General features: G+C 41.6%; 1 protein-coding gene across 1 annotated transcript in view; it reads right to left on the bottom strand.

Moving 5' to 3' along the window:
* The window catches only part of LOC138739605 (SH2 domain-containing protein 1A-like), a 65,155-nt gene that overhangs the window by 15,395 nt on the left and 22,468 nt on the right, over positions 1-27,292 (bottom strand). Inside the window, exon 3 of the mRNA XM_069891972.1 lies at positions 3,272-3,413. Within this exon, the coding sequence (XP_069748073.1) occupies positions 3,272-3,413 (142 nt within the window). The remainder of the gene's footprint in view (positions 1-3,271; positions 3,414-27,292) is intronic.

The following is a 27,292-nucleotide window of genomic DNA, read 5'->3' as shown; positions in this document are numbered from 1 at the left end:
GTAACAAGCTTGGCAACACCTGCGCTGCTGGCACCAATCTGTATCGACCTTCTTCATTCATTTGGATCTGTCATTAGCATGGGGAGGGGGGGTGGGGGGGTAAGGTCCCACAGATGGATCTCCACATCAACTCTGCCCTGGCTTGCACCCTGGAGAGGCCACTCCACAGTGACTACCAGAGCTGCAGTACCCATGGTCAACCATGATATGCATTCCCATGATGCAACCAAGACCACAGAACACAACCCAATTTTGATTAGGCTTTTTATTTCTAAGCTATTTAAAAGTGGCAATTAAGAGTTAGTTATAGAACAGTGCAGCACAGAAACAGGCCCTTCGGGTGAAAGATGTGTGCTGAACATAATGTTGAGGAGACTGAATTTGGATATAGGCCAGATCAGATGAGAATGACAGATTTCCTTCCCAGAAAGAAAGCAATGAACCTTTGGGAGTTTTATAATGATTATGCCATTTTAAACTACTGATGGTAGTTTTTCAATTCTGGACTCATTTAATTAAACAGATTTAAATTCTACAGCTACTATGGTGGAATTTAAGTAAAAACCATGCTGCAAGTCAAATTTTATAGAGCAATGACAAAGTTACATAACCCACATTATGGGCTTTATCCTTTCATCAAATTAAGACAAAATGTGGGCAGGTGTCTGAACAAAATAGTGGTGGGATGGGAGGGGGGGAAAGCACAGTCCAACAGGCAGGAGGTAATAGGTGGATAATGGAGGGAGGGAGGGGCGCACCAGCAAGGGGAGGGAGATGGCTCTGTGAATAGAGTGGGAAGGGGATGGAACACAATGCTGGAGAAACTCAGCAGGTCAAACAGTGGTTCAGATGTAAACACATCTCTCTGCAAAGACACAGCAGATAATGCAGCTACTACACAGCTCCAATGACTAGGATTTGATCCTGATCTTGGGTGCTGCCTGTATAAAGATGGCACACCAACCTTGTGGCCTTTCCTCAGATGCTCCAGTTTCCTCCCACATCCCAAAAGCAAGTGGACTGTAAATTGCATCTTGGCCATTTTGAAATAACCAATTTTCTTAAAAAGAAGTTCTTTCAAGTTGTGTTTCACCTTATGCAAGGCACCCCGCCCTACCACAACCTCAGTCCAGATTCGCAGGCTTATTTTTTACTTCCTCTTCAGTTCTGAAGAAGTGTCTCCGACCTGAAACGTTGGCCCACAGATGTTGCCCAGCCTGTCTAGTATTTCATAGTGGTTCATTTAACACTATTACAATGCCAGTGTCACGGATTCGAATCCACTGCTGTTTGTAAGGAGTTTCTACATTCTCCCCATGACTGAGCAGGCTCCATCCGGATGCCTTGCTTTCCTCCCACCTTCCAAAGTAGTACGGGCCCAGTAGGTTAATTGGACATGTGGTTATAATTGAGTGGCACAGGCTTGTGGGTTGGAAGGGCCTGTTGCTGTGCTGTATCTCTAAATGTTCTGCTTGGTTTCACTCTCACTTTAGTTTGCTCTCTTCAATTTCACCCCATATTTTGTTGACTAAAGGAACAGATCATGTTCTTTTCTTTGTAAGTCCCAATTCCAACTTTCCATGCAATGTATCAGCTTTCCTCAAATACAGGCAGATATGATTAGCTCAGGAAGTTTGGTTGACATGTTCATTGGGCTGGTTTCTGTGACTGGTACAGGTACACAATCCTTTATCCGGAACCCTTGGGGGTCAGTGTGTTCCGAATTTCGGCTTTTTACGGATTTCGGAAACCCAGATTTAAGCCCACCCGAATTGTGCTGCCATATCCACCCCCACCCCATTCCAGTTGAGCTGCTGTCTCCATCTCTCTTCCCCCTCGCCCGCCCGACTCGCGCTGCCGGATTCCCCCCCGCCCGCCCGACTCGCGCTGCCGGATTCCCCCCCGCCCGCCCGACTCACGCTGCCGGTGTCTCTCTATTACTTGCCGGATTTTGGAGCTTTCCGGATTTTAGATGTCTGGATGAACGATTGTGCACCTGTATATAGAGTGTTCATTTTTTTTACTTACATAGTATCTTACATTTATAACAAAGATTTTTGCTTCCTGAACACTTTTGGGTGTATTCTATGGATTTCATGAAAATCACCTTAACACTTTCCTGTCATGTACCTTTTTGTTTTATTTCAAGGTATACCTCTTTGGATTATTTTCTGTCATATTTTAAGTCTACTTAAAGTGCAATACGTGATTGGAAATTAATTTTCTGCATTCGCACTTGGACTTCTTCCCTGCTAGTCTTGCTGAAGTCGGTGGCAAACATGGTGAAAGATTTCACCTGGACATCGCTGTGGTGATACACCACTGGCCTATTGCAGGGGGCGACCTGTATACCTGCAGAAGAGCACTGGGGAACAAGGCAACACCTGGCCGGCTGTCAATCAATCGACCTGAATGGACCAAGCCCCACCCGGTCAGCTACCAATCACCCTCCGGGATATAAGCTAGATCCGGCCCCTCGAGGCCAGTCTCAGAGCTTGCACAGCATTCTCACAGCCAACTCTGTGGAAGTTTATGTTGAATAAAGCCTGTAGAACAGACTTTATGTTTTGTGTGTTTGCTTCTGTTCGATAGCGCACCACAATCGCGACCATGGAAGAGAGGTATCAGGGCAACTGGAATCCATCAATGCTGGCCGACTGTTGTTGGACATTGGCACAAGAGGTATCAGGTGGTGAGTACAAATGAAAATCAGTGGCAACACACTTTAAACTAATGCAATGTGTCAGCATCGTTATGAAATCAAACATGCTAAATTCAATAAAGGTTAATTTAATGTTTCTCTAACTTCCTACATGATAGAGCAAATCTAAAATTATCTTTGTGTTAAGCTTGAGGTTGTCTATCATAATCCCCAATTTTTTTAAAGGAAGCTCACCTTTGGAAAAAATGTATTGTCGAGTATTATTTATAAGATTGAAGGAGTGCAGTATATCACAGTTAAATGAGAGAAAATCTACACTGCCCAATCCCATTGCTTAAATAGAATAAACCACTCTTCCTCAACTTATTATGGCACGCAAACTCCTTTCAAGGAAGATTTATCAAAACACACATGATCAGGTAGTTACTTAGTAGTTGATCAACTCTCTGAAAAATTGGTCAAAAGTTTTGTGAATACAATGACATCACTTCAAGCCTTTTAGTAATGTTCCTAAACATGGGCAGAGGGAGCTATTGACCAAAACAAACCATGATTATACATATATAAGCAGGATCGTGTTAATTTCGGACAAACATGCACACCTCTCACCTTCATTCCGGTTTTGGATTTTGTACGTCTTGCATTCCACTGGATACAACAAAGGAACAACTAAACCTTGGTCTGGCTTCTCATACATTGCAAGGAGATTTTCTATGCTGCTAAAATAACGAGGTAGAACTCCTTTCAAGGTCTGTGGCGTGAAAGAACAAATGAAAATCATTTAGATTCTGTTATCTGATCATTCAGATTGAGACAGTCCGGAGTTGTTCCGTTCATTGCTCACACAACGCCTAATACTTCCTACATCATCCTGTTAACCACACAAAGCCTAAAACGTCCTACAATGTCACCTCCACCCATACCACTTACTGAGTTCACCCATAACTTCTCATCTTTTCCCTTATGACGCTCTTAAAACATACCTACCTACTTAAAACATACCTACCTTCTTAAAACATACCTACCTACTTAAAACATACCTAGCTACTTAAAACATACCTAGCTACTTAAAACATACCTAGCTACTTAAAACATACCTAGCTACTTAAAACATACCTAGCTACTTAAAACATACCTAGCTACTTAAAACATACCTAGCTACTTAAAACATACCTACCTTCTTAAAACATACCTACCTTCTTAAAACATACCTACCTTCTTAAAACATACCTACCTTCTTAAAACATACCTACCTTCTTAAAACATACCTACCTTCTTAAAACATACCTACCTTCTTAAAACATACCTAGCTACTTAAAACATACCTACCTTCTTAAAACATACCTACCTTCTTAAAACATACCTACCTTCTTAAAACATACCTACCTTCTTAAAACATACCTACCTTCTTAAAACATACCTACCTTCTTAAAACATACCTACCTTCTTAAAACATACCTACCTTCTTAAATCATACCTACCTTCTTAAAACATACCTACCTTCTTAAAACATACCTACCTTCTTAAAACATACCTACCTTCTTAAAACATACCTACCTTCTTAAAACATACCTACCTTCTTAAAACATACCTACCTTCTTAAAACATACCTACCTACTTAAAACATACCTACCTACTTAAAACATACCTACCTACTTAAAACATACCTACCTACTTAAAACATACCTACCTTCTTAAAACATACCTACCTTCTTAAAACATACCTACCTTCTTAAAACATACCTACCTTCTTAAAACATACCTACCTTCTTAAAACATACCTACCTTCTTAAAACATACCTACCTACTTAAAACATACCTACCTACTTAAAACATACCTACCTTCTTAAAACATACCTACCTTCTTAAAACATACCTACCTTCTTAAAACATACCTACCTTCTTAAAACATACCTACCTTCTTAAAACATACCTACCTTCTTAAAACATACCTACCTTCTTAAAACATACCTACCTTCTTAAAACATACCTACCTTCTTAAAACATACCTACCTTCTTAAAACATACCTACCTTCTTAAAACATACCTACCTTCTTAAAACATACCTACCTTCTTAAAACATACCTACCTTCTTAAAACATACCTACCTTCTTAAAACATACCTACCTTCTTAAAACATACCTAGCTACTTAAAACATACCTAGCTACTTAAAACATACCTACCTTCTTAAAACATACCTACCTTCTTAAAACATACCTACCTTCTTAAAACATACCTACCTTCTTAAAACATACCTACCTTCTTAAAACATACCTACCTTCTTAAAACATACCTACCTTCTTAAAACATACCTACCTTCTTAAAACATACCTACCTTCTTAAAACATACCTACCTTCTTAAAACATACCTACCTTCTTAAAACAATCCTACCTTCTTAAAACATACCTAGCTACTTAAAACATACCTACCTACTTAAAACATACCTACCTTCTTAAAACATACCTACCTTCTTAAAACATACCTACCTTCTTAAAACATACCTACCTTCTTAAAACAATCCTACCTACTTAAAACATACCTACCTACTTAAAACATACCTACCTACTTAAAACATACCTAGCTACTTAAAACATACCTAGCTACTTAAAACATACCTAGCTACTTAAAACATACCTAGCTACTTAAAACATACCTACCTTCTTAAAACATACCTACCTTCTTAAAACATACCTACCTTCTTAAAACATACCTACCTTCTTAAAACATACCTACCTTCTTAAAACATACCTACCTTCTTAAAACATACCTACCTTCTTAAAACATACCTAGCTACTTAAAACATACCTAGCTACTTAAAACATACCTACCTTCTTAAAACATACCTACCTTCTTAAAACATACCTACCTTCTTAAAACATACCTACCTTCTTAAAACATACCTACCTTCTTAAAACATACCTACCTTCTTAAAACATACCTACCTTCTTAAAACATACCTACCTTCTTAAAACATACCTACCTTCTTAAATCATACCTACCTTCTTAAAACATACCTACCTTCTTAAAACATACCTACCTTCTTAAAACATACCTACCTTCTTAAAACATACCTACCTTCTTAAAACATACCTACCTTCTTAAAACATACCTACCTTCTTAAAACATACCTACCTTCTTAAAACATACCTACCTACTTAAAACATACCTACCTACTTAAAACATACCTACCTACTTAAAACATACCTACCTACTTAAAACATACCTACCTTCTTAAAACATACCTACCTTCTTAAAACATACCTACCTTCTTAAAACATACCTACCTTCTTAAAACATACCTACCTACTTAAAACATACCTACCTACTTAAAACATACCTACCTTCTTAAAACATACCTACCTTCTTAAAACATACCTACCTTCTTAAAACATACCTACCTTCTTAAAACATACCTACCTTCTTAAAACATACCTACCTTCTTAAAACATACCTACCTTCTTAAAACATACCTACCTTCTTAAAACATACCTACCTTCTTAAAACATACCTACCTTCTTAAAACATACCTACCTTCTTAAAACATACCTACCTTCTTAAAACATACCTACCTTCTTAAAACATACCTACCTTCTTAAAACATACCTACCTTCTTAAAACATACCTACCTTCTTAAAACATACCTACCTTCTTAAAACATACCTACCTTCTTAAAACATACCTACCTTCTTAAAACATACCTACCTTCTTAAAACATACCTAGCTACTTAAAACATACCTAGCTACTTAAAACATACCTACCTTCTTAAAACATACCTACCTTCTTAAAACATACCTACCTTCTTAAAACATACCTACCTTCTTAAAACATACCTACCTTCTTAAAACATACCTACCTTCTTAAAACATACCTACCTTCTTAAAACATACCTACCTTCTTAAAACATACCTACCTTCTTAAAACATACCTACCTTCTTAAAACATACCTACCTTCTTAAAACATACCTAGCTACTTAAAACATACCTAGCTACTTAAAACATACCTACCTTCTTAAAACATACCTACCTTCTTAAAACATACCTACCTTCTTAAAACATACCTACCTTCTTAAAACATACCTACCTTCTTAAAACATACCTACCTTCTTAAAACATACCTACCTTCTTAAAACATACCTACCTTCTTAAAACATACCTACCTTCTTAAAACATACCTACCTTCTTAAAACATACCTACCTTCTTAAAACATACCTACCTTCTTAAAACATACCTACCTTCTTAAAACAATCCTACCTTCTTAAAACAATCCTACCTTCTTAAAACATAGCTTTAGGAGTTGGCCGATGACACCATGATTGTCAGTAGAATCACAAACAGCAATGAGGAAGTGTACAGGAGGGAGATAGATTGGCTCATTGAATGGTGTCACACCAACAACCTTGCACTTAATGTTAGCAAAACCAAGGAAATAATTGTGGAAGTCAAGAGAACACGATCCCAGACCTCATCGAGGACTCAGCAGTGGAGAGGGTCAATAGCATCAAATTCCTGAGTGTCAACATCTCCAAGGATCTGGCCTGGAGCTTCCACGCCGATGGAATCACAAAGAAGGCTCGCCAGCAGCTATACTTTGAGAGGTGTTTGAGGAGATTTGGTATGTCACGAATACCAAGGGTGTTCCATAGAAGGGTGAAAGACTCTCAAAACTTCTGCAAGTGTTCCGTGGAGAGCATTCTAGCTGGTTACATCATTGTCTGGTTTGGAGGTGCCAACGCTCAGGACAAGAAAAAAAAAACTCCAGAGGGTTGTTAACTCGGCCTGCGACATCACAGGAACCAGACCACTCCATTGAGGACACCAGCAAAAGCATCCTCTATCCTCAAGGACTGCCACCACCCAGGCCATGCCCTCTTCACTCTGCTACCATCTGGATAAAGGTACAGGAGCCTATAGACGAGCACTCAGTGGCACAAGGACAGCGTCTTCCCTACTGCCGTCAGATTCCTGAATGATCAATCAACCAAAGACACTGCCTTACTTTGACATTACATGCATTATTTTTTATTTAGTTTTTGTCAGGTGATTAATATGAAACTGCTGCAAAACAACAAATTTCATGACTTATTTTTGACAATAAATTCTGATTCACAGGCACACAGCAAAAATATTCTTCAGCTCAGAGTTAAAACAGACCATTTAGAACTCATTTTACACCAGCCCTGCTTTAATTCTCTCCTGGTTCCCATCAACTCCCTTGATTTACCTGTCAACCCTCACATCTTTGGATGTGGGAGGAAACCAGAGCACTCAGAGGTAATCTATGTGGTCACAAGGGGAATTGCAGGAGTACAACCCGACAAAAGAGCGTTCTCCTCGATGCAGACACACAACCAGACATAAAACGCATAAAGGCAAGCAATACATATGCAGGACATGCATTCATATATACATACAAATAAATAAGTAAATAGATTGTGTTTGAGACTATGAGAGTCTCAGATGGTTAGTGTGAGCAGTTCCTTTGGTCGATCAGCATTCTCACTGCCCGTGGGAAGAAGCTGATCCTCAGATACTCCGTATCTGTTTCTGTTATTGACATGTAATAATGCACAAAATTTGTCAACTGTTGTCTGCTGTATTGGCACACAGAGGTGCCATGAGCATTGCCTGGCACGCCAACCAATAAGAGAAAGAGAATTAAAAACAAGAGTCCCTTCAGAGACACTGAGTGTTTATGAATTAGCCACACAGCCTCTTGTTCACTTCATCGGTACATACGAGCTCCCAGACCCACATTTCCAATACAATTTTCTTGCTCTCAGCACCCTCCTGAATCCCATTCCTGATATCTGGGTCCCACGCGCCAGCCAGCAGTAGCCCGCAGCCTAGTGTGAAGCCTTCAGCTGCTCAGCCACTTGTTGACCTGCAGCTGTGGTCACCATCAATCTAGGGTTGTACGTCAGGCTCCCCATTCTGAGCGGCAGATGTTCTCCTACTCTGGTGCCCTGCACCAGTCTAATGATTCCCTCGAAGTCTACAACCCTTCATGTTTCGCTGTCAAGCATAAGAGCAGCCATCTTATGTATGGACCTCCATGGTTTGAGATGTCTAAAAAAAAAAAACCCTTCAGCCTGTTTCACAGGAACATCAGTGTCACAACCGGGGATTAGAACCCCGCAGAGGCACGCTGTGTCGCTGCTCACCACTCTCCCAGGTCCTGTTACTGCAGCTCGACCATTTTCAACCACTGAACCCAGGGCATTGGCATGGTGAGACTAGCTGCTCCACAGAGTTACCCTTTGACCAAGCTTCAATGAATCCTAGAATCTTCATTTGTGGTTTGGGTAGACCTTGTACTATATAACTCTGGAGAACTTTTGGATATTCTGCAATGATAAAGAAGTTACGAATAGCTGCTGCTGTTCTGTTCAAGCTAATCAGCACATGGGAGGAAAAAAACCAGGAGCAAGCAACATTTTTAAGCAGGAAATTCATCTGGATTCCTCTGATCTACAGACATTTGACATTTAATATTGATTTGATGAATGTTATTGCACAATGTTCATAACTCAAGGGTTTTCTTTTCCCTCTGCATTTTGAGTGTGTTCCTTTGACCTACTCTTTGGTTCAGACCCTTGGCATCAGATCTGCTTCTCAGGAGTAGTCACAAGGAAATTTAAGGATCAAGGAACAATCCTCAATCCCTTTTTCAAGTTCATTGCCACCTGCACCAAGATGCAGTGATAGAGGGTGCTGTGGTGGTCCACCACTGGCCTACTCCAGGGGGCAACCTCTGTACCTGCAGGAGTGTCAGGGGACAGGACAACACCTGGCCGGCTGCCAATCGGTCAGCCTGAAGGGATCAAGCCCCACCCGGTCGGATGTCAATCACCTTCCGGGATCTAAACCTGCGCCGATCTCCCGAGGCCTCATTCAGAGTCGCTCCAGCCACAGCCAGCCTGGCTCTGTGGATAAAGCCTGTTGTATAGTCTTTACCTTGTGTGTGTCTGATTCTGCCTAACAGCGCACCACAGGTGCTTTGCAAACAGAGCAGTAAAAACTAATACATAGTACGATAGTTAAGGCACGGTACAAAAGTGCAGTGTTACAGGGACACCAGTCAGTAATGGACAAAGGCAACATAATTTTTACAATGTCGGGGCTCGTTCTAAGAGTCAAATAATGGCAGGGAAAGAAATTGTCCTCAAATCTGGTGGTGCACGATCTCAGTCCTGTGAACCTGCTTCCTGATTGGAGGACAGTGAAGAGAGCGTGGCTGGGAATGGGGTGCATTGTTTTATAGTTTGGCTGCATTTCCCAGGCAATGGGAGTTATAGAAGGAGGTGGTGGACGGGAGGTGGGTGTCTGATGGTCTGAATGATGGGATGCTTTCAGTGATGCACTTTTTCTTTGTAATTTTGTTTTTCAATTTAGACTTGCAGCATGGTAACAATTCCTTTCGGCCCATAAGTCTGTGCCACCCAATTTCCCACACCTCCCAGCATGTTTTGAAGGGTGGAAGGAAACTAGAAACCCCTGGGAAAACCCACACAGACATGGGAAGAATGTCCTTACAGACAGCGTGGGATTCAAATCTGGGTCCCAATTCCTGGCGCTGCAACAGCATTGCACTAACCGCTATGCCGTCCATGCTTGTAGAACTTTTCTGTGCAAAAGTATGATTTTTAATTTAGGTTACAGTGCTCGACTAACTCACAAATAGAAAGAACGTGCAGGAAACCCTCAGCAGGTCAGATAATACCTCTGAAATCAATTCACATTTCTCTTTGCCAGCATTGTTAATTCATATTCAGTCAGGGCTGTGATGAGAAGAAAGTGGCTCTAGCGGTATTTTACAAGTTACTGAAGTCATCTTTACTTTGAATTGATTGGTCATGTTATATCTGATACAGCGAGGAGGGTTCTACAGCGAGCTGCTTAACAAGTCAACTCTAACATTCATAAGCCTCTTTTCCACTGGAACCTTGTCCCAGGAATTGACAGCCAATTTACCGGTTAAGGGTCCAGTGGAAAAGCGAAACAATCAGCACGCCGGTGTCAAGTCACACCGGGGATTGACGACCTCGACCCCTGCTCACATCCCTGGCGTCAGCTGATGCCGGCGTGCTAATTAAACCAGTGGAAAAAGTGCAAGTTGCATCCCTGAAGGTAGACTCTATTATCCCCGTGGTTGAATTGTGGTCAGTGGCAAAGCAGTTTGTGTCCCAGTTCAAAGCAGCCCAGTGGAAACATCAAAAATGGCTTCTTTAACCGGGACATTGCAAGGCCATTTAACCGGGATGCCAGTGGAAAAAGGGCTAGAGAGTAGTAAGCACACCAAAGCACAACTACAGAGTATAAGATACAATAAAACAAAGATGAAGTACAAAGCCAGGGCAGCATAAGAGCACAGTTGTGGGATCCATTCAATGGAAACAGTATAATTTTGAATTGGATCAAAAGATATAATTCCCTAAATTTGCACTACACCTTGATGGCTCAACCAGAATTAAGTTTCTAAGGTGGCTGATGAGACCAACATGGGAACTGATGGGACAAGAAGTGCTTGATATGGATGTGGGATTTGAACTCTCAAGTGATGTCCTAAAATTCTTGCTACCATTCCACCACTGCGTATTATAAGAATGGGTGTAAGAAAGCAGGATTTCTATGCCAACAGCTGTTATTCAAATTAATCACTGAAGCTTTCTCAGAACACCTAGGGGATGACACATTTTGATCGTCAGCTTGCCCAGACACTCATCAGCCTCATGCACTTCACCCAATCATTTGACTGACCAGATTAACCTCTTGACGCACAAGCTGAGCCACTTTATTCTATACAATTCAACTGGCAGCAGGAATTCACATTTTGCCAATAGGTGCACAAATACTAATGACCACAATATTGTCGCTAAAACACCAGAATATGTGACAAAATCCGCGACTATAAAAAGCACCAGCGGCAACAAAACAACAGCCCGTGTTTGTAGCGCGTGCAGATGAAACCATGTGATTTGAAGTCTCATTGTAATTGGGTAATGATGGCAGCTCTGTCTGGACCCGATTAGAAGGTTCAAAAAGTAGAACCATAGCATAGTTTCAGCCTTGTCGCTGGGCTTAAAAAAAAGAATTTCTTTTTGTTATTTATAAAAAAATTCTACTGAAACACCGCACAATTTTTTTTTTAATATAGGCAGTAATTTTGGTTTCACGCCCCTCTGATCATGTCACCTGGTGCGGTCAGTGCCATTCTAGTGATGCCAGTGTTCCTGGCCCAAATGAACCACCAGGTGGATTTTTAGAAAGACTGGCTTCTCTTTTAAGATCATTTAGCTAATTAACTGAATTTAAATTTCCTACTCGGCAATGGTCAGATTCATATTAGTGTCTCCGGATCTGTAGTCCAAGCCACAATTACACTGAGCAACGAAGAATTTTCTTTCTGAAAACATTTTTTTTTTTATTTTAATGCACTTTGGGTTATTGATCATGAAAATCAACTTACAATTTTCTTATCACTTGCTCTTTTTAGATAGAACCTAATTTTATGATTTTCTGTCATATTTTAAGCATGCAGTCAGAGCTGGGGCGATGTAAATTTTGTCTTAGGCCAGTGCATGCATGAAGAGATATAAAGATATCGCTGAGGATTTTCTTGGTAACTACAGAGCACAAAACCACATGATGGACAACATGCTTCAAGGATGAGCAATGTGTCATTTGAAAATTAATTGACTGCATTCGCGCTTAGACTTCTTCCCTGCTGATCTTGGTGCAGTCAGTGACGAACAGGGGTAAAAGTTTTAGCAGGGATATTGCAACCATGGAAGAGTGGTATCAGGGCAACTAGCATCAATCAGTGCTGGCAGACTATTGTTGGACAAAGACATGAGAGGCATCAGATGCTGAGTACATGAATAAATTGGCAGCAAAACATTTTTAAGTCAGTTGAACTAATGAGCACCATTATGAGATTAAACATGCTAAATGTAATAAGTTAATTTATTGTTTCTCCAACTTCCTAGGTGATGCAACAAATTTGAAATTATTTTTATCATTGTAGAGCGTGTCGAAAAGAACCAAAGTCTTGTTGATCCAAACCAAGGCATTTATTAACTAAAAGACTGGAGCATATCACAAGTAGGTCGACCAGTCCAGAATGACCTGGTCTGGCTAGGAGCAACCCTTTAAGACCTGCCAGTAGGTGTGGCTACACTCTCAGCCAATCACAGTCATCCTACACTACATATACACATTGGTGATAGAATCTGTACGATCACACATAGTTAATGAAAAACAGGTGCAATCCAGTTATAACATCCCTCAAAAGAGGGATAGCTCAGTCATCTGGGTTAAATATTCCTGATTCTGAGGCAGCTGGTTAGAATAGGTGCTGTGTGGAGTGGAACAGTGAACCCCTCTCCATGATTGATATACAGATGCTCACATGTTCCCAGACATTCGTCAACTCAACAGCTCTCTGATCGAAGTAGAGAGAGAAGGAGAGTGGGATGTTAGTCTGGATTCTTGATTTTGTAAAGTAGAAACAATGCTAGAGAAACTCAGCAGATCAAACAGTCATTTCATATACCACCTCCCGCTCATAAATCCCCCTGCCCATTGCCTTCTTTTCCTTTTTTCCTCCCCCCCTCTCTCCTCCCCCCCCCCCCCCCATTTTGTTCAGGCACCAAACATCCCACTAATACCTTGATGAAGGCCTCAAGCCTAAAACGTTTGTTATGTACCTTTATAAAATACATTGTTTGACCTGCTAAGTTTCTCCAGCACTGTTTTTAACTTCATTTACAGTATCGGCAGACTTTCGTGTTTTACTTACATTTTAGAAAGGCTGGGTAAAAGTTCTGTAGAACATGGAAAATTACAGCCCTTCAGCTTCCAACGTTGCATCAGCCTATGTAAACTTGCTCTACAATGCAATTGTTCCCTACTCCACATGTGTAACCCTCTTTTTCTTGCATCGATGTGTCAAATTAAGAGTCTTCTGAATGTCCCAATTGTACCAGTCTCCACCACCAAACCTGGCGATGTACTCCAGGCACCCACCACTCTGTATAATCACCTCTGGCATCTCCTCTACACTTTCCTCCACTCACCTCAAACAGATGTCCTCTAGTATTTGCTATCGTCACTCCAAGAAAATGGTGGTGGCTATTCACCCCATCCAAGGCTCTCAATCTTATTATGAGGCCCTATTAAGTCACTTCTCATCTTTTGTCACTCCAAATGGAAAGCCCTAGCTCTGTCAACCTTGCCTCATATGACTTGTTCTCCAAACCAGGAGACTTACTGGTCAATCTCCTCTACAACCTCTCCAAAGCATCTACAATTTTCCAGTAATGTGACCACAACCAATCCCAGTCTTGAAACCCTCAATACCAGAGGTCCATATGTTTTTAGAAAAAAAGTGTTGCATTTTTAAAGCACCTTTCACAGCATTACAGTCTCTGAAAAAGTGCTACAATCAACAAACAAGAAAACAGGACAGGAATAGGGCACTCAGCCCATCAAATCTGGGAAGCCATTCAATAGGTTCATGGCTGCTCTACCCCACACCTCATCTCAACAAATGAGTCTCAATAAAGGGTCCTAATCCTGAAATGTTGGCTGACAATTTCTACCCATGGATGCTGCCTGGCAAATTGATTTCAGAATTTAGATTTATTATCAGATATATACATGACATCACATAAAATCCTGAGATTCTTTTCTTCCTGCAGGCATGGCAGAATTACCACTTCTTGAGTTCATGATTATTTTGCACTACCAATGTTCTCATGTAAACAAATAAAGAAATGTAAACAAGCTGATCTGTGCAATACAGAGAAAAAAAATCAATTAAGTATAAACTAAGAGTTCCTGAAAGGAGTTCATTGAGTTTGTTGGATGATGGAGGGGTAGCAGTTGTTCCTGAACCTGATGGTAGCAGTGAGAACAGAGCATGTGCTGGGTGGTGTGGATTCTTGATAATTGCTGCTGCTCTCCCATGGCAGCATTCCCCGCAGATGTTCACGATGAAGAGGATTTTTCCTGTGATGTTCTGGGCTGTGTCCACTACCTCTTGCAGGGCTTTCCACTCAGGGGTATTGGTGTCCCAATGGTGATATGTAATTACACCACTAGGTCACCAGGGGTCATCCCAGTGACCTTGTATATAAAGCAGTCCAGAGCTACAGTCTAGCCTTCCAGGTTCGTCTGCAGAGAGACAAGACCTCTTAGTGTCTTTCTTTGGCTTGGCTTCGCGGACGAAGATTTATGGAGGGGTAAATGTCCACGTCAGCTGCAGGCTCGTTTGTGGCTGACAAGTCCGATGCGGGACAGGCAGACACGGTTGCAGCGGTTGCAGGGGAAAATTGGTTGGTTGGGGTTGGGTTTTTCCTCCTTTGTCTTTTGTCAGTGAGGTGGGCTCTGCGGTCTTCTTCAAAGGAGGTTGCTGCCCGCCGAACTGTGAGGCGCCAAGATGCACGGTTTGAGGCGATATCAGCCCACTGGCGGTGGTCAATGTGGCAGGCACCAAGAGATTTCTTTAGGCAGTCCTTGTACCTCTTCTTTGGTGCACCTCTGACACGATGGCCAGTGGAGAGCTCGCCATATAACATGATCTTGGGAAGGCGATGGTCCTCCATTCTGGAGACGTGACCTACCCAGCGCAGTTGGATCTTCAACAGCGTGGATTCGATGCTGTCGGTCTCTGCCATCTCGAGTACTTCGATGTTAGGGATGAAGTCGCTCCAATGAATGTTGAGGATGGAGCGGAGACAACGCTGATGGAAGCGTTCTAGGAGCCGTAGGCGATGCCAGTAGAGGACCCATGATTCGGAGCCAAACTCTTAGTGTACATATTAGTTTATTACAGCTGTCTTATACTCGCACTGCTGGTGTGGTTATTGTCAGTACAGTCCCCATACCAGATTAATGCAACCAGTCAGCACACTTTCCTCCACACATCTGTAAAGATTTACCAATGTTTCTGATGTCATACCAAATTTTCCAAACTCCTGAGGCAGTAGAGGCACTGATGGTTTCTTCATAACACCATTAGATCCTCAGATAGTGATTCCCAAGAACTTAAATTTGCTCACCCTCTCCACCTGATTACTGGATCATATGGAGTTTCTCCAGCAGATAATTACACTGGACCACAAATGTTTTCAAAAGGTTTTCCTCCTGAAAAGAATTTGGGGATAATGATAGACTACTTCAAGGTCAATACAAAGACAATTTTCAGAGTTTCTGTATCATGTAGGAAGTTGAGAAACATTAAATTAACTTTTATTGAATTTAGCATGTTTAATGATCCTGACACATTGTATTAGTTCAACCGACCTAAAAATGTTTTGCCATTGATTTTCATTTGTACCCAGCATCTGATGCCTCTCATGTCCAATAATAGTCAGCCAGCATTGATGGATTCCAGCTGCCCTGATACTGCTTTTTGATGGTTGCAATGCCCTGGTGAAACCTTTCACCACATTAGCCACCGTCTTCAGGGAAGTCGTCCAAGTGCAAATGCAGAAAATGAATTTTCATTTTCATGTTGCCCTTCGTGGTTTTGTAATGCTAAAGTAGACTTAAAATAGGACAGGAAATCAAAAATAGGTTAGATCTAAAAAAGTATGGGATTTTTGATCAGCAGCCCAAAATCCATAAAGTACACCCAAAAGTTGTCAAAAAGCAAAATATTTCTTGTCCAGTGTTATTTGTTCAATATTCCAGCATCTGCTAGTTTGAATTTTTTTTAATGTATCTCTTCCTGTTCCACACAGCCCTAAATTCACTGATCTTTCAAAACTCTATCCACCTTCACTTTAAATATTTCAAATGATAAAGTCTCCATAACTCTCTGGGATAGGTAACTGAGATTAAGCACCTTTGCCAAAACCAAATTCTAATGTGCCTCTGTTTAAATTGATGCCTCTCTTTTTGTAACTTGACATACTTTTGAAGACAACTTACTGCTTTAACAGAGAAGACACAGCAGCCAGGTCATACATTCCCCTCCCCTGTAAAATCTCTCCATATTTAGGTGGGTATGTTTGTCAGCTGCTCAGTTGATGCAGAACTTGTGCAAGGTTTTGCTGCGTTCAAGAACTGCATACTCAGCGCAACTCAATAGGAAACAGCTCTGTAAAGAGCTTATTGTGCAATTCAAGAGTGCCAAAGCAGGTCTTTGGGTTTTCAAAAACAATTAACCCCATTCTGTTGTTAAAAGAAAAGCAGAAATTAACTACATGAAACTGACCACAAATGCACAATATTTGCTTGTGCAGAACTTGAAACAAAAACATGGAAATTGCCATCAAACTTTCCAATGTATTTGGCTTAATGAAATGTGTCACTAGAGATGTTGACCCTTCAGGCAAAGGGTGTTCAGCGTGGAACAGTAACACTGCTTCTCTTTCCACTGATACCACCTGACCTTTCAAACATTCTGCTTTCATTTCAGATCTCCAGCTTCTGCAGAACATAGAACAGTACAGCTTTCAATGTTGTGCCAACCTATAGATATATATTCCTACCAAAAAAAAAAGCTTTCTTACCTCATTACCCTCTATTTTTCTTTCATCCATGTGCCTATCCTAGAGTCTGTAAATGCCAGCCTCCACAACTAACCCTGGTAAGGCATTCCAGGATCCCACAACTCTCAACATAAAAAAAAAACATCCTGATGGCTCCCCTAAACTTTCCTCCCTTCACTTTACAGACTTCAAGCTTTAAACCTTAAACTAGGGTGAAGCATTTGATTGTGAGGTCCAAGGATGTCCATAGCGTCTTAGCTCTTCTAAATACTGAAAGCAAACTTCCTGGCTTGAACAAGATTAATTTTGTAGATATGTTCTATGATGCCTCCAGAAAAATACAACAGTTTCTTAAACAATTTGTAAGATTTAATTATAGTATCTTGGGTTCTACCCTAAACATGTGTATATTGCTGATTTAGAACTTTTCTTCGTACTTTCCAAAATAATTAGATTTGTTGTTCAGAGAGATATGACGCAAATGAGGCCAACTTGGTCAGCAGGGATAAATTGGGCCAAAGGGCCTGATTTCATGCTGTAAAACTACATGACTGTTTGCCATCTGTGGAAGTTAGTTGCTGGACAATATGCCCGAGAGGCATCAGCCTCAGAAAAGAGGGCATCTGCTCACAGAGCTTGCCAGATCTTTGGGTTAGTTACCCACAAGGGTCATTTCCAATACTGTTGAAATACTCAGGCATATTTGTTGGCAAGACATTGGCCAACAATCCATAGACCCATTTACACCATGGAAACAGGCCAGTTTGGCCCTACTAGTCCGTGCCAAACATTTTATCCCACCTAGTCCCACTGACCCGAATTTGGCCCATAACCCTCCTCACTTCTCCCATCCATATACCTATCCAACCTTTCCTTGAATATTAACATAGATCTTGTTTCCTCTACCACTGACAGAAGTTAATTTCACACTCACACCACCTTCTGTATGAAGAAATTCCCCCTCATGTTTCCCCCTAAACTTTTCTCCTTGTACTCTCAATCCATGCCCTCTTGTTTGAATCTCCCCCACTCTCAGTAGAAAAAGCATATCCACATTGGATCTATCCATCCCCCTTATAATTTTTAAACGCCTCTATCAAATCACTTCTCAACCTTCTATGCTCCAGGGAATAAAGTCCCAGCCTGCTCAACCTTTCCCTGTAATTCAAACCCTGAAACCCCAGCAACATTCTCGTAAACCTCCTCTGCACTCTCTCTATTCTGTTTATATCCTTCCTGAAATTCAGTAACCAAAACTAGACAATATTCCAAATTAGGCCTCACCAATGCCTTATACAATTTCAACACAACATCCCAACTCCTGTATTCAATGCTCTGATTTATGAAATCAACATACTAAATGCCTTCTTCACCACCCTATCTATCTACAGATGATTCAACTTTCAGAGAATTATATGCAGGAACACAATCCTTTATCAGGACACACAAATCCAGAAAGCTCCAAAATCTGGCAAGTGGGGAAAGAGATGGCAGCACGAGTCGGGCGGGCGAATGACTGCCGTGCAGGTGAGGGGGAGTCTGGCAGCACTACTGGAAGGGGGTGGGGGTGGATACAGCAGCACAATTCGGGTGGGCTTAAATCTGGCTTTCCGAAATCTGGAAAAATTCAAAATTTGGAACACACTGTCCCCCAAGGGTTCCGGATAAAGGATCGTGTATCTGTACTATGACGCCTAAATCCCTTTGTTCCACTGCACTCCTCAAACATTCAACATGTATGACCTATTTTGATTAGTCTTACCAAAATGTAGCACCTCACATTTATCAGTATTAAACTCCATCTGGCATCTTTCAGCCCACTCTTCTAACTGTCCTATATCACCCTGTAAGCTTTGATAATCTTCCTCTCTGTCCACAACACCACCAACCTTTATCATCTGCAAATTTACTAATCCAATTTGCCATCCTATCATCTAGATCGTTAATATATATGACAAACAGCAGTGGGCCCGGTACCGATCCCCGAGTCACTCCACTCATCACCAGCCTCCAATTCAACAAACAATTTTCCACTACTACTCTCTGGTATCTCCCATCCAAACATTGCTGAATCCATTTCACTACCTAATGCTTCCACCTTCCTTACTAACCTCTTATGGGAAACCTTGTCAAAAGCCTTGCTAAAGTTCAAATAGACAACATCTACCACCTTCCCCTCAACCTTTTTAGTAACCTCCTCAAAAAAAAGCTCTACAAGATTTGTTAGACATGATCTACCATATAAATGCTGACTACCCCGAATCAATCCCTGTCTTTCTAAATAGTTGTATATACTATCTCTAAGAACACTTTTCATTAATTTACCCACCACCGATGTCAGATTTACAGGCCTTTAATTACTAGATTTACTTTGGGATTCTTTTTTGAACAGTGGCAAGGAGCTTCCCCCGTGGCCAGTGACTATTTGTTCACTAACCTCCCTCAGGGTCCTAGGGAATATTTTGTCAGGACCTGGAGATTTATCCACCTTGATCTTTTTCAACTTAGCCAACACTACCTCCTCATTAATTCTTATCCATGAGCTCCCTCCCATATTTCTTCATTTCATCTGGCTCAATATTCTTTTCCTAAGTGACTACTGAAAAAAAGTTTAAAAATGTTCCATCTCCTCTGACTTCTCAGAGCTTACCCCCCCCAACCAATCTTCAAGGCGCCCAATTTTATCCCTCACTATTCTTTCACTTTTAATGTACCTATAGAAACCCTTTGTATTTTTTTATATATATACTTTGTCTGCCAAAGTAGCTTCATATCTGCTTTTAGCCTTTTTAATTTCCTCAAGTGCTTTTTTTTTAATAAATACACTCATTCCTAAAGCAATTCACATATTCCTTGCTGTTTATACCTGTTGTGTACATCCCTCTTCCTCCAAACCAAGTTCCCAATATCTTTTGAAAACCAAGGCTCCCTACAGATAAATACAGTCCATTGCCTTTAATCCTCATAGGGACAGATCAACTCTGCACTCAGAATATCCTCCATTTATCTGCTACATTCTTCTCTGAAAATATCTTATCCAAATCCACAACCTCCAAATCTTCTCAACCCCTTGAAATTTGCTTTCTTCCAATCAAGAATCTCAACATTTAGCCCATCTATTCTTTTCCATTACTACTAGCCTAATTAATAGCATTATGATCAGTAGACTCAAAGTGCTCCCCAACACAAACCTGACCCACTGCATTCTTTAATTCTTTAATGAGATCCAATATTGCCCCCCTCAAGTCAGTTCTTCTATGTAATGATTAAGAAAACTTTCCTGAACACACTTAACAAACTCTACCCCATCTGCCCTCTTACTGTATGAGCATCCCAGTTAATGCTCAGAAAGTTGAAATCTTCCACAACTACCAGCTTATGTTTATTACACATATACACAATCTTCTTACAAATTTGCTCCCCCCATTCCCTCAGCCCATTTGGTGGTCTATAGTACACTCCCATTAAGGTTTTCATGCCTTTGCCATTTGTCAATTCTACCCACCAAACCATCCTGCCACAGCATGGCTGCAATGTTCTCTCTAATAAAGCCAGGCAACTCCTCCACCTTTTACCCCCCTCCCCCGCCCCCTGTTCTATCTTGTCTAAAACAAAAGAATCCTGGAATATTTAACAGCCAAACATACCCTTCCTGCAACCAAGTTTCACTGATGGCCACAATATCATATTTCCATGTGGCCATCCATGCCTTAAGCTCACCTCCTTATTTATTATGCTCCTTGCGTTAAAGTATATGCCCTTGAGAGACGGTCCCCCACATACACTCCTTTTATTACTACCTACCTTTATCTCCTTCATTATTTTTTTACATTCTTTTTCCTCCAATTAGGTGTTCTTCCTCCCTAATCTCCATGCTCTCATTCTGATTCCCACCCCCACACCAACCAAACTAGTTTAAACCCTCCCCAACAGCTCTAGAAAACCTGCCCACCAGGATATTGGCCCCTCTCTAGTTCAAGGGCAGCCCATCCTTTTTGTACAGGTCAGACTTGCCTCAGAAGAGATCCCAATGATCCAGAAATCTAAACCCCTGCCCCAGCTCTTGAGCCACGCATTCATTCTCCACAACTTCCTGTTTCCACCTTCACTAGCACATGGCACAGGCAGAAATCCCAAGATTGCCACCCTTGAGGCCCTGCTTTTTAATTTCTTCCTTAACTCTATATAATCCTGCTTCAGGAACTCATCCCCACTTCTAACTATGTAATTGGTTCCCACATGGATCACAACTGGCTGCTTGCCCTCCCCCTCCACAATGCTGTGGACTCAGTGACATCCCTGACCCTGGAACCTGGGAGGCACTATAACAACCAGGAGCCCCAATCTCATCCAGCAAACTCCTATCTGCTCCCCAACTGCAAGAGCCCTTCTCTTTCCTCCCCCCTTCCCTTCTGAGCCAAGGGTCCACCCCCTGTGCCAGAGGGCCAACCTCCATGACATCCCCTGTAAATCATCCCCCCCAACAGTATCCAAAGTAGTATTCTTGTTGTTGAGGGGAACAGCCACAGGGGTACTGTGCACTGCCCTTTTCCCACCTTTCCTCAATTGCCCATTTCCTACCTTTCCTCAATCACCCAGTTCCCTGAATGTTGGGGGTGACTGCTTCCCCATAACTCCTATTTACACCACCTCTGCTTCCCTTGTGATCTGCAGTTCATCCAGCTGCGACTCCAGTTCCCTAACCTGGTCTTTCAGGAGTTGCAACTGGATGCACCCTTTGTAGGTGCAGTTATCAGGAACATCTGTGTTGTCCCTGAATCCCACATCCTGTAATCAGAGAACTCAACTGCCTCCATCACCTGTTCTTCAATTTAAATTAGGATAGTTAAAGATAAACTTTTTTTAAAAAAACTTACCAAACCTTCCCTCACTGGAAGCTCTTCCTCAGCCTCTACTCGCCCAAAGCCTCAGTACCCCACTCCCTGGGCCACTCCTTTACCACACCCTCCTTTTATTGGCCCTCTACTAATTACCCAATTACTGTCTCCCACAAATCAACCCCAGCTGTCTCTCTTTTTATAAGTTCTCACGAAGCACTTGCTCCGTCCACTCGGTCCCTTCTACACGTCTAAATAAAAAATTTAAATCATTACTCTTCACAGCGACTGCAGCTACTCTCTTGGCTCCTTGCCAACTGAAAAGCAAGGTCAGTACAATAGTTCAAACACTATATCATTGGTGCAGTGATTCGAGGATAAGGTAGAGGTCAATAACTTGGGTATGCACCAGTTTGAGGGATATGCGCAGAGAGGGCAAAGAGGTCACATCAATAATCATGTTTGAAATCCATGCACATGCACCAACATAACTTTATCTTCCATATTATCATGTTGAAGAGAATAGTAACAAGGTTGGAGAAATATTGTCATCGAGCAAGGCTGCTTAGGTGGCAAAATCGTTACCTCTGGATCGAAGGAAACAGAAGCAGAGAATTGTGTTATTGAAGGAAGTGCAGAGTTGAGAAACAAATAACTTTCTGAGTGAGTGCATTGAACTCACTTCACAGAAACTCTCTCTACATGTTTAAAGTATACAGAAGAATTCTTGAATATCCATAACCTCCGGGAATATGGATCGAGTGCACAGAAGTGGGATGAATAAAGTCCATTGCTCGCCAGTTTGCAAGGATGAGGTAAGTGGTTTCGTTCCGTGCCATAAACATCTATAATGGCGTTGCCAACTTCTATACAAAGCTCTTGTTCACATTCATCTCTTGGTACATTGAAAAAAGGGCAATAAATCTGACCATTTCTAATCCAAATAAGAATTTTAACTTGGAATAAAGCAAAGATATATTCTAACTTAATTATTATTTTTTTTAAATAGTATAGTGGTATCAAAACATCTCAGAAGTGCTCAGATATTATTGGATATTATAATTGAGACGCAATGGTGAAACAGGAGTCAGAAGGTCTTATGTCTCATTAAGTTCTTCAACATTCTACTTTGAATGTTATTGCATTCTTTTAATCTTCTGAGGGGGAAACTGGAAGTAATTTCTGAGTTCACTGGGGTTATCATGTAAAACTCAAATTTCTTCAGGAATTATCAGATCTTCAGCATTTTCCTCTAATGTAATAATTCCCATGCAGCAAATTTCCAATCTCCACCTCACAGGAAACATCATGGTCCCTTTTAGCATTAGATCACCTCAGTCAACAGCCGCCATGACCATCATTTGCGGTCAGATTGGTGTACGTTTTTACTTAAGTTGTCTTGGGTTTTGCTGTGTTTGATGGGTGTTCTCAAGAGAAAATTGGGGGGGGAAACTGTCTCTCAAATTCTTATTTTATTCAAATCCTTTTATTCAAAGGATTTGGCCTCAGCTCCCAGTGATCAAAGCAATAAAAATAAATTAACAAGGTGTCATTGAAATTGAAACATTGATGTAATAATGCATAAAACATTAAACATTAACTTTTTTCATCTTGCTTTGCCGTGTAAACCGAAGCCGTCGCCTAATATTTTAAAGGCCCTTTAGCTTTAATAGGATTGATTTCTGCATGTTAGATATGCGCACTGAAAAGAAGTTGAGTCTGTGCAGATACAAATTGAAACAATATTTATTACTGCAGTGCATCCTCAATCTATAAAATGCAAAATAATTACTCAAACATCGAAAGACTTATTTTTTCAAAACAAATCAAGAAAAATGCAAATCTGAACAAGAAATGAATGAGTAATTATATTAGTTTCCAATCAGAAGCGATGCCTGTGGACTGAGGGAGTTCACATTTCTGATGTTTCGTGATTTATGATGTGAATCAGTGTGACTTTATGAAGTACAATGCACCAGGCTCTTTCTACATATAATCTGCAGTCTTCTTTGGCTTGGCTTCGCGGACGAAGATTTATGGAGGGGGTAAAAGTCCACGTCAGCTGCAGGCTCGTTTGTGGCTGACAAGTCCGATGCGGGACAGGCAGACACGGTTGCAGCGGTTGCAGGGGAAAATTGGTGGGTTGGGGTTGGGTGTTGGGTTTTTCCTCCTTTGCCTTTTGTCAGTGAGGTGGGCTCTGCGGTCTTCTTCAAAGGAGGTTGCTGCCCGCCGAACTGTGAGGCGCCAAGATGCACGGTTGGAGGCGAGATCAGCCCACTGGCGGTGGTCAATGTGGCAGGCACCAAGAGATTCCTTTAGGCAGTCCTTGTACCTTTTCTTTGGTGCACCTCTGTCACGGTGGCCAGTGGAGAGCTTGCCATAGAACACGATCTTGGGAAGGCGATGGTCCTCCATTCTGGAGACGTGACCCACCCAGCGCAGCTGGATCTTCAGCAGCGTGGACTCGATGCTGTCGACCTCTGCCATCTCGAGTACTTCGACGTTAGGGATGAAAGCACTCCAATGGATGTTGAGGATGGAGCGGAGACAACGTTGGTGGAAGCGTTCTAGGAGCCGTAGGTGATGCCGGTAGAGGACCCATGATTCGGAGCCGAACAGGAGTGTGGGTATGACAACGGAACTATTTAATCCCTTACACCAAATTACTGCAAACCAATAATTAAATATTACATTGAGACAGTCAATCATAGTATTAATCCAATCGAATGAGGCTGTGGTAATATTTATTCATGTTTATTTCTAGAAATAGACAAGAAGCATGTAAATGTAATGCATCGCCGTGCTAAATGGAGTTGAATAAAAGCAGTCACTGTGAGCTTTTTTTGATGTTTATCCAGTTTTTTTTCTTTGAAAGGTTGTAAAGAGTTCTCAAATCTGACCAAGAGTTTTTTCAAGTGAATATCAGAACACGACCACGAACATGTCATGAGAGCTTTACTTAGGCTGGGTACCGCTGATATAAATAGGCAGAGATTACCAGCAGACAAACAAAAATATAGAAGAATATGCTGAAAGCCACCTTGAGGAAACCTTTTGATCCATGCATGTGTCTCTTGCCAACATCCACTCAAACTGGAGAAAGAGCATTCAGAATAAAGATAAAGGTTCCATTGCTGTCATGAAATACTACATTTAGAATGAAACGTACATTAAACTTTTGTCTACCGTAAGGCAGTCAGAGAGTTGCCACTTTGTCCAGTGCCCCTCACAGAAACCTACAGCACCTGGTGTTCCAAGGTGGTCTCCCCTTCAAGTACTGACCAGGCCTGGGCCTTAGTTTCTGAGATCAGACAATCTCAGGTGTATTCAAGTTATTAGGCTTCCTTCAGTAACAAGATCCTCATGTTCATGAATCAGCACCACCAAGAAGCTCTGCATAAGGATCTTTCTGAACCCAACATGCGAAAGCATTGTGAAGAAACCACATCAGCGCTTCCACTTCCTCAGGAGTTTGCCGAGATTTGGTATGACATCGGAAACCCTGGCAAATTTCTACAGATGTATGGTAGAAAGTGTGCTGACTGGCTGGATCATGGTCTCGAATAGGGACACCAATATCCCTGAGGGTAAAACCCTGCAAAAGATGGTGGGCACAGCTCAGGACCTCACAGGCAAAATCCTCCCCTCCATCAAGAAAATCTACATTGATGCAATCGGAGAGCAGCAGCAATCATCAAGGATCTACAGCCCCCCAGGATATACTCTGCTCTCACTGCTGCCATCAGGATAGAGGTACATGTGCCACAGAAATCATACCAGCAGGTTCAGAAACAGTTGCTATTGTGACAGACTATGTAATATTTTATATTGTATATAGATATGTTAAATTGTGGCAGGTTTTTTAGTGTAGGTAACCTACAACCACTTCAAAACAATCTCATTTAAAATGCCAGAGCTCTGCTCAAGCCGGACAGTCCAGATTCTAAATGTCTTTGCAAAAACGTTGAAGAGTGCCTATAAGGACTTCACAAGTACTCGAGCTGGCAGAGTCCACAAGCATCGAATCCATGCTGCTGAAGACCCAACTGCACTGGGTGGGTCACATCTCCAGAATGGAGGACCATCGCCTCCCCAAGATCGTGTTCTATGGCAAGCTCTCCACTGGCCACCGAGACAGAGGTGCACCAAAGAAGAGGTACAAGGACTGCTTAAAGAAATCTCTTGGTGCCCGCCCCATTGACCACCGCCAGTGGGTTACCAATAAGTGGAAATTCTGCTTGCCGGCAGGAGAAAGTATATCAGGGTTGTATGTAATGTCATGTATATTCTTTGAGAATAAATCTGAAGACCGCAGAGCCCACCTCACTGACAAAAGACAAAGGAGGAAAAACCCAACACCCAACCCCAACCAACCAATTTTCCCCTGCAACCGTGCCTGCCTGTCCCGCATCGGACTTGTCAGTCACCAACGACCTGCAGCAGACATGGACATACCCCTCCATAAATCTTCATTCCCGAAGCCAAGCCAAAGAAGAAAAGAAGAAGTAGGTGTTAATTGGACATGCTGTGGAGTAATGGATTATTGGTTTGGAAAAACAGATGAACGGACTCAAAAGATTAGGTCCGGAGTCGCAGTCTGTCTGAGTGCAGTTGGATGTTCTAAGAGGGTCTTGTGGTTTTCTCTGTGAGAAGAGAGAGAATTCAATTTTACCGTCAGCCTCAGTAGCTGGGACTGGAACAAAACAAGCTGGCAAGCTTGTGGAAAAACCCCATTTTGTGAGTTTTTAGCTCAGCCTGGTCAAAGCCCTTGTGGTCCATACAAAAGGAAAGAGCTGACATGAGGGAAACAAAAAGGAACTCTGTGGTGTCCTGAAAGAAAGAGGTTATCATCTGGAAAAGCCTGAAGGGGCAGGTTTCTTCGGCAAGAAACTGAAGTGGATGATCAGAAGGAATCAGCAACAACAAGCAACAAATCTCTTTCTGAAAACTGACAAGAATCTTCCTGAGCGGTAACCATTTACCTTGCAAGCACCAAAATCTGGTGAAATTCATAAATGGTAAATTCTGTGCACAGTATAAGAATTACCTGCAACCAGTGAACTTGGAGAAGTGAGAAGTGAGATTGGACTGAGAACCAAAGACCTTTTCTGAACTTGCACACACATTACATACACATCCGCTTAGAATTAGAAGGGAGTTAAGTTAGGTTAAGCTAATAGTCATAAGTTAAAGTGTGATTCTGTTTTCATGTTTAAAGATAATTAAAAGCAAGTTTTGTTGAAGTAACCATTTGTCTTGGTGAATTTCTATAGCTACTGGGTTTTGGGGT

This window comes from Narcine bancroftii, chromosome 7 (assembly GCF_036971445.1).
Source record: "Narcine bancroftii isolate sNarBan1 chromosome 7, sNarBan1.hap1, whole genome shotgun sequence".
Lineage (NCBI taxonomy): Eukaryota > Metazoa > Chordata > Chondrichthyes > Torpediniformes > Narcinidae > Narcine > Narcine bancroftii.
Note: the sequence above shows the minus strand (reverse complement) of the source record. Positions and strands in the feature narration are given on the sequence as shown.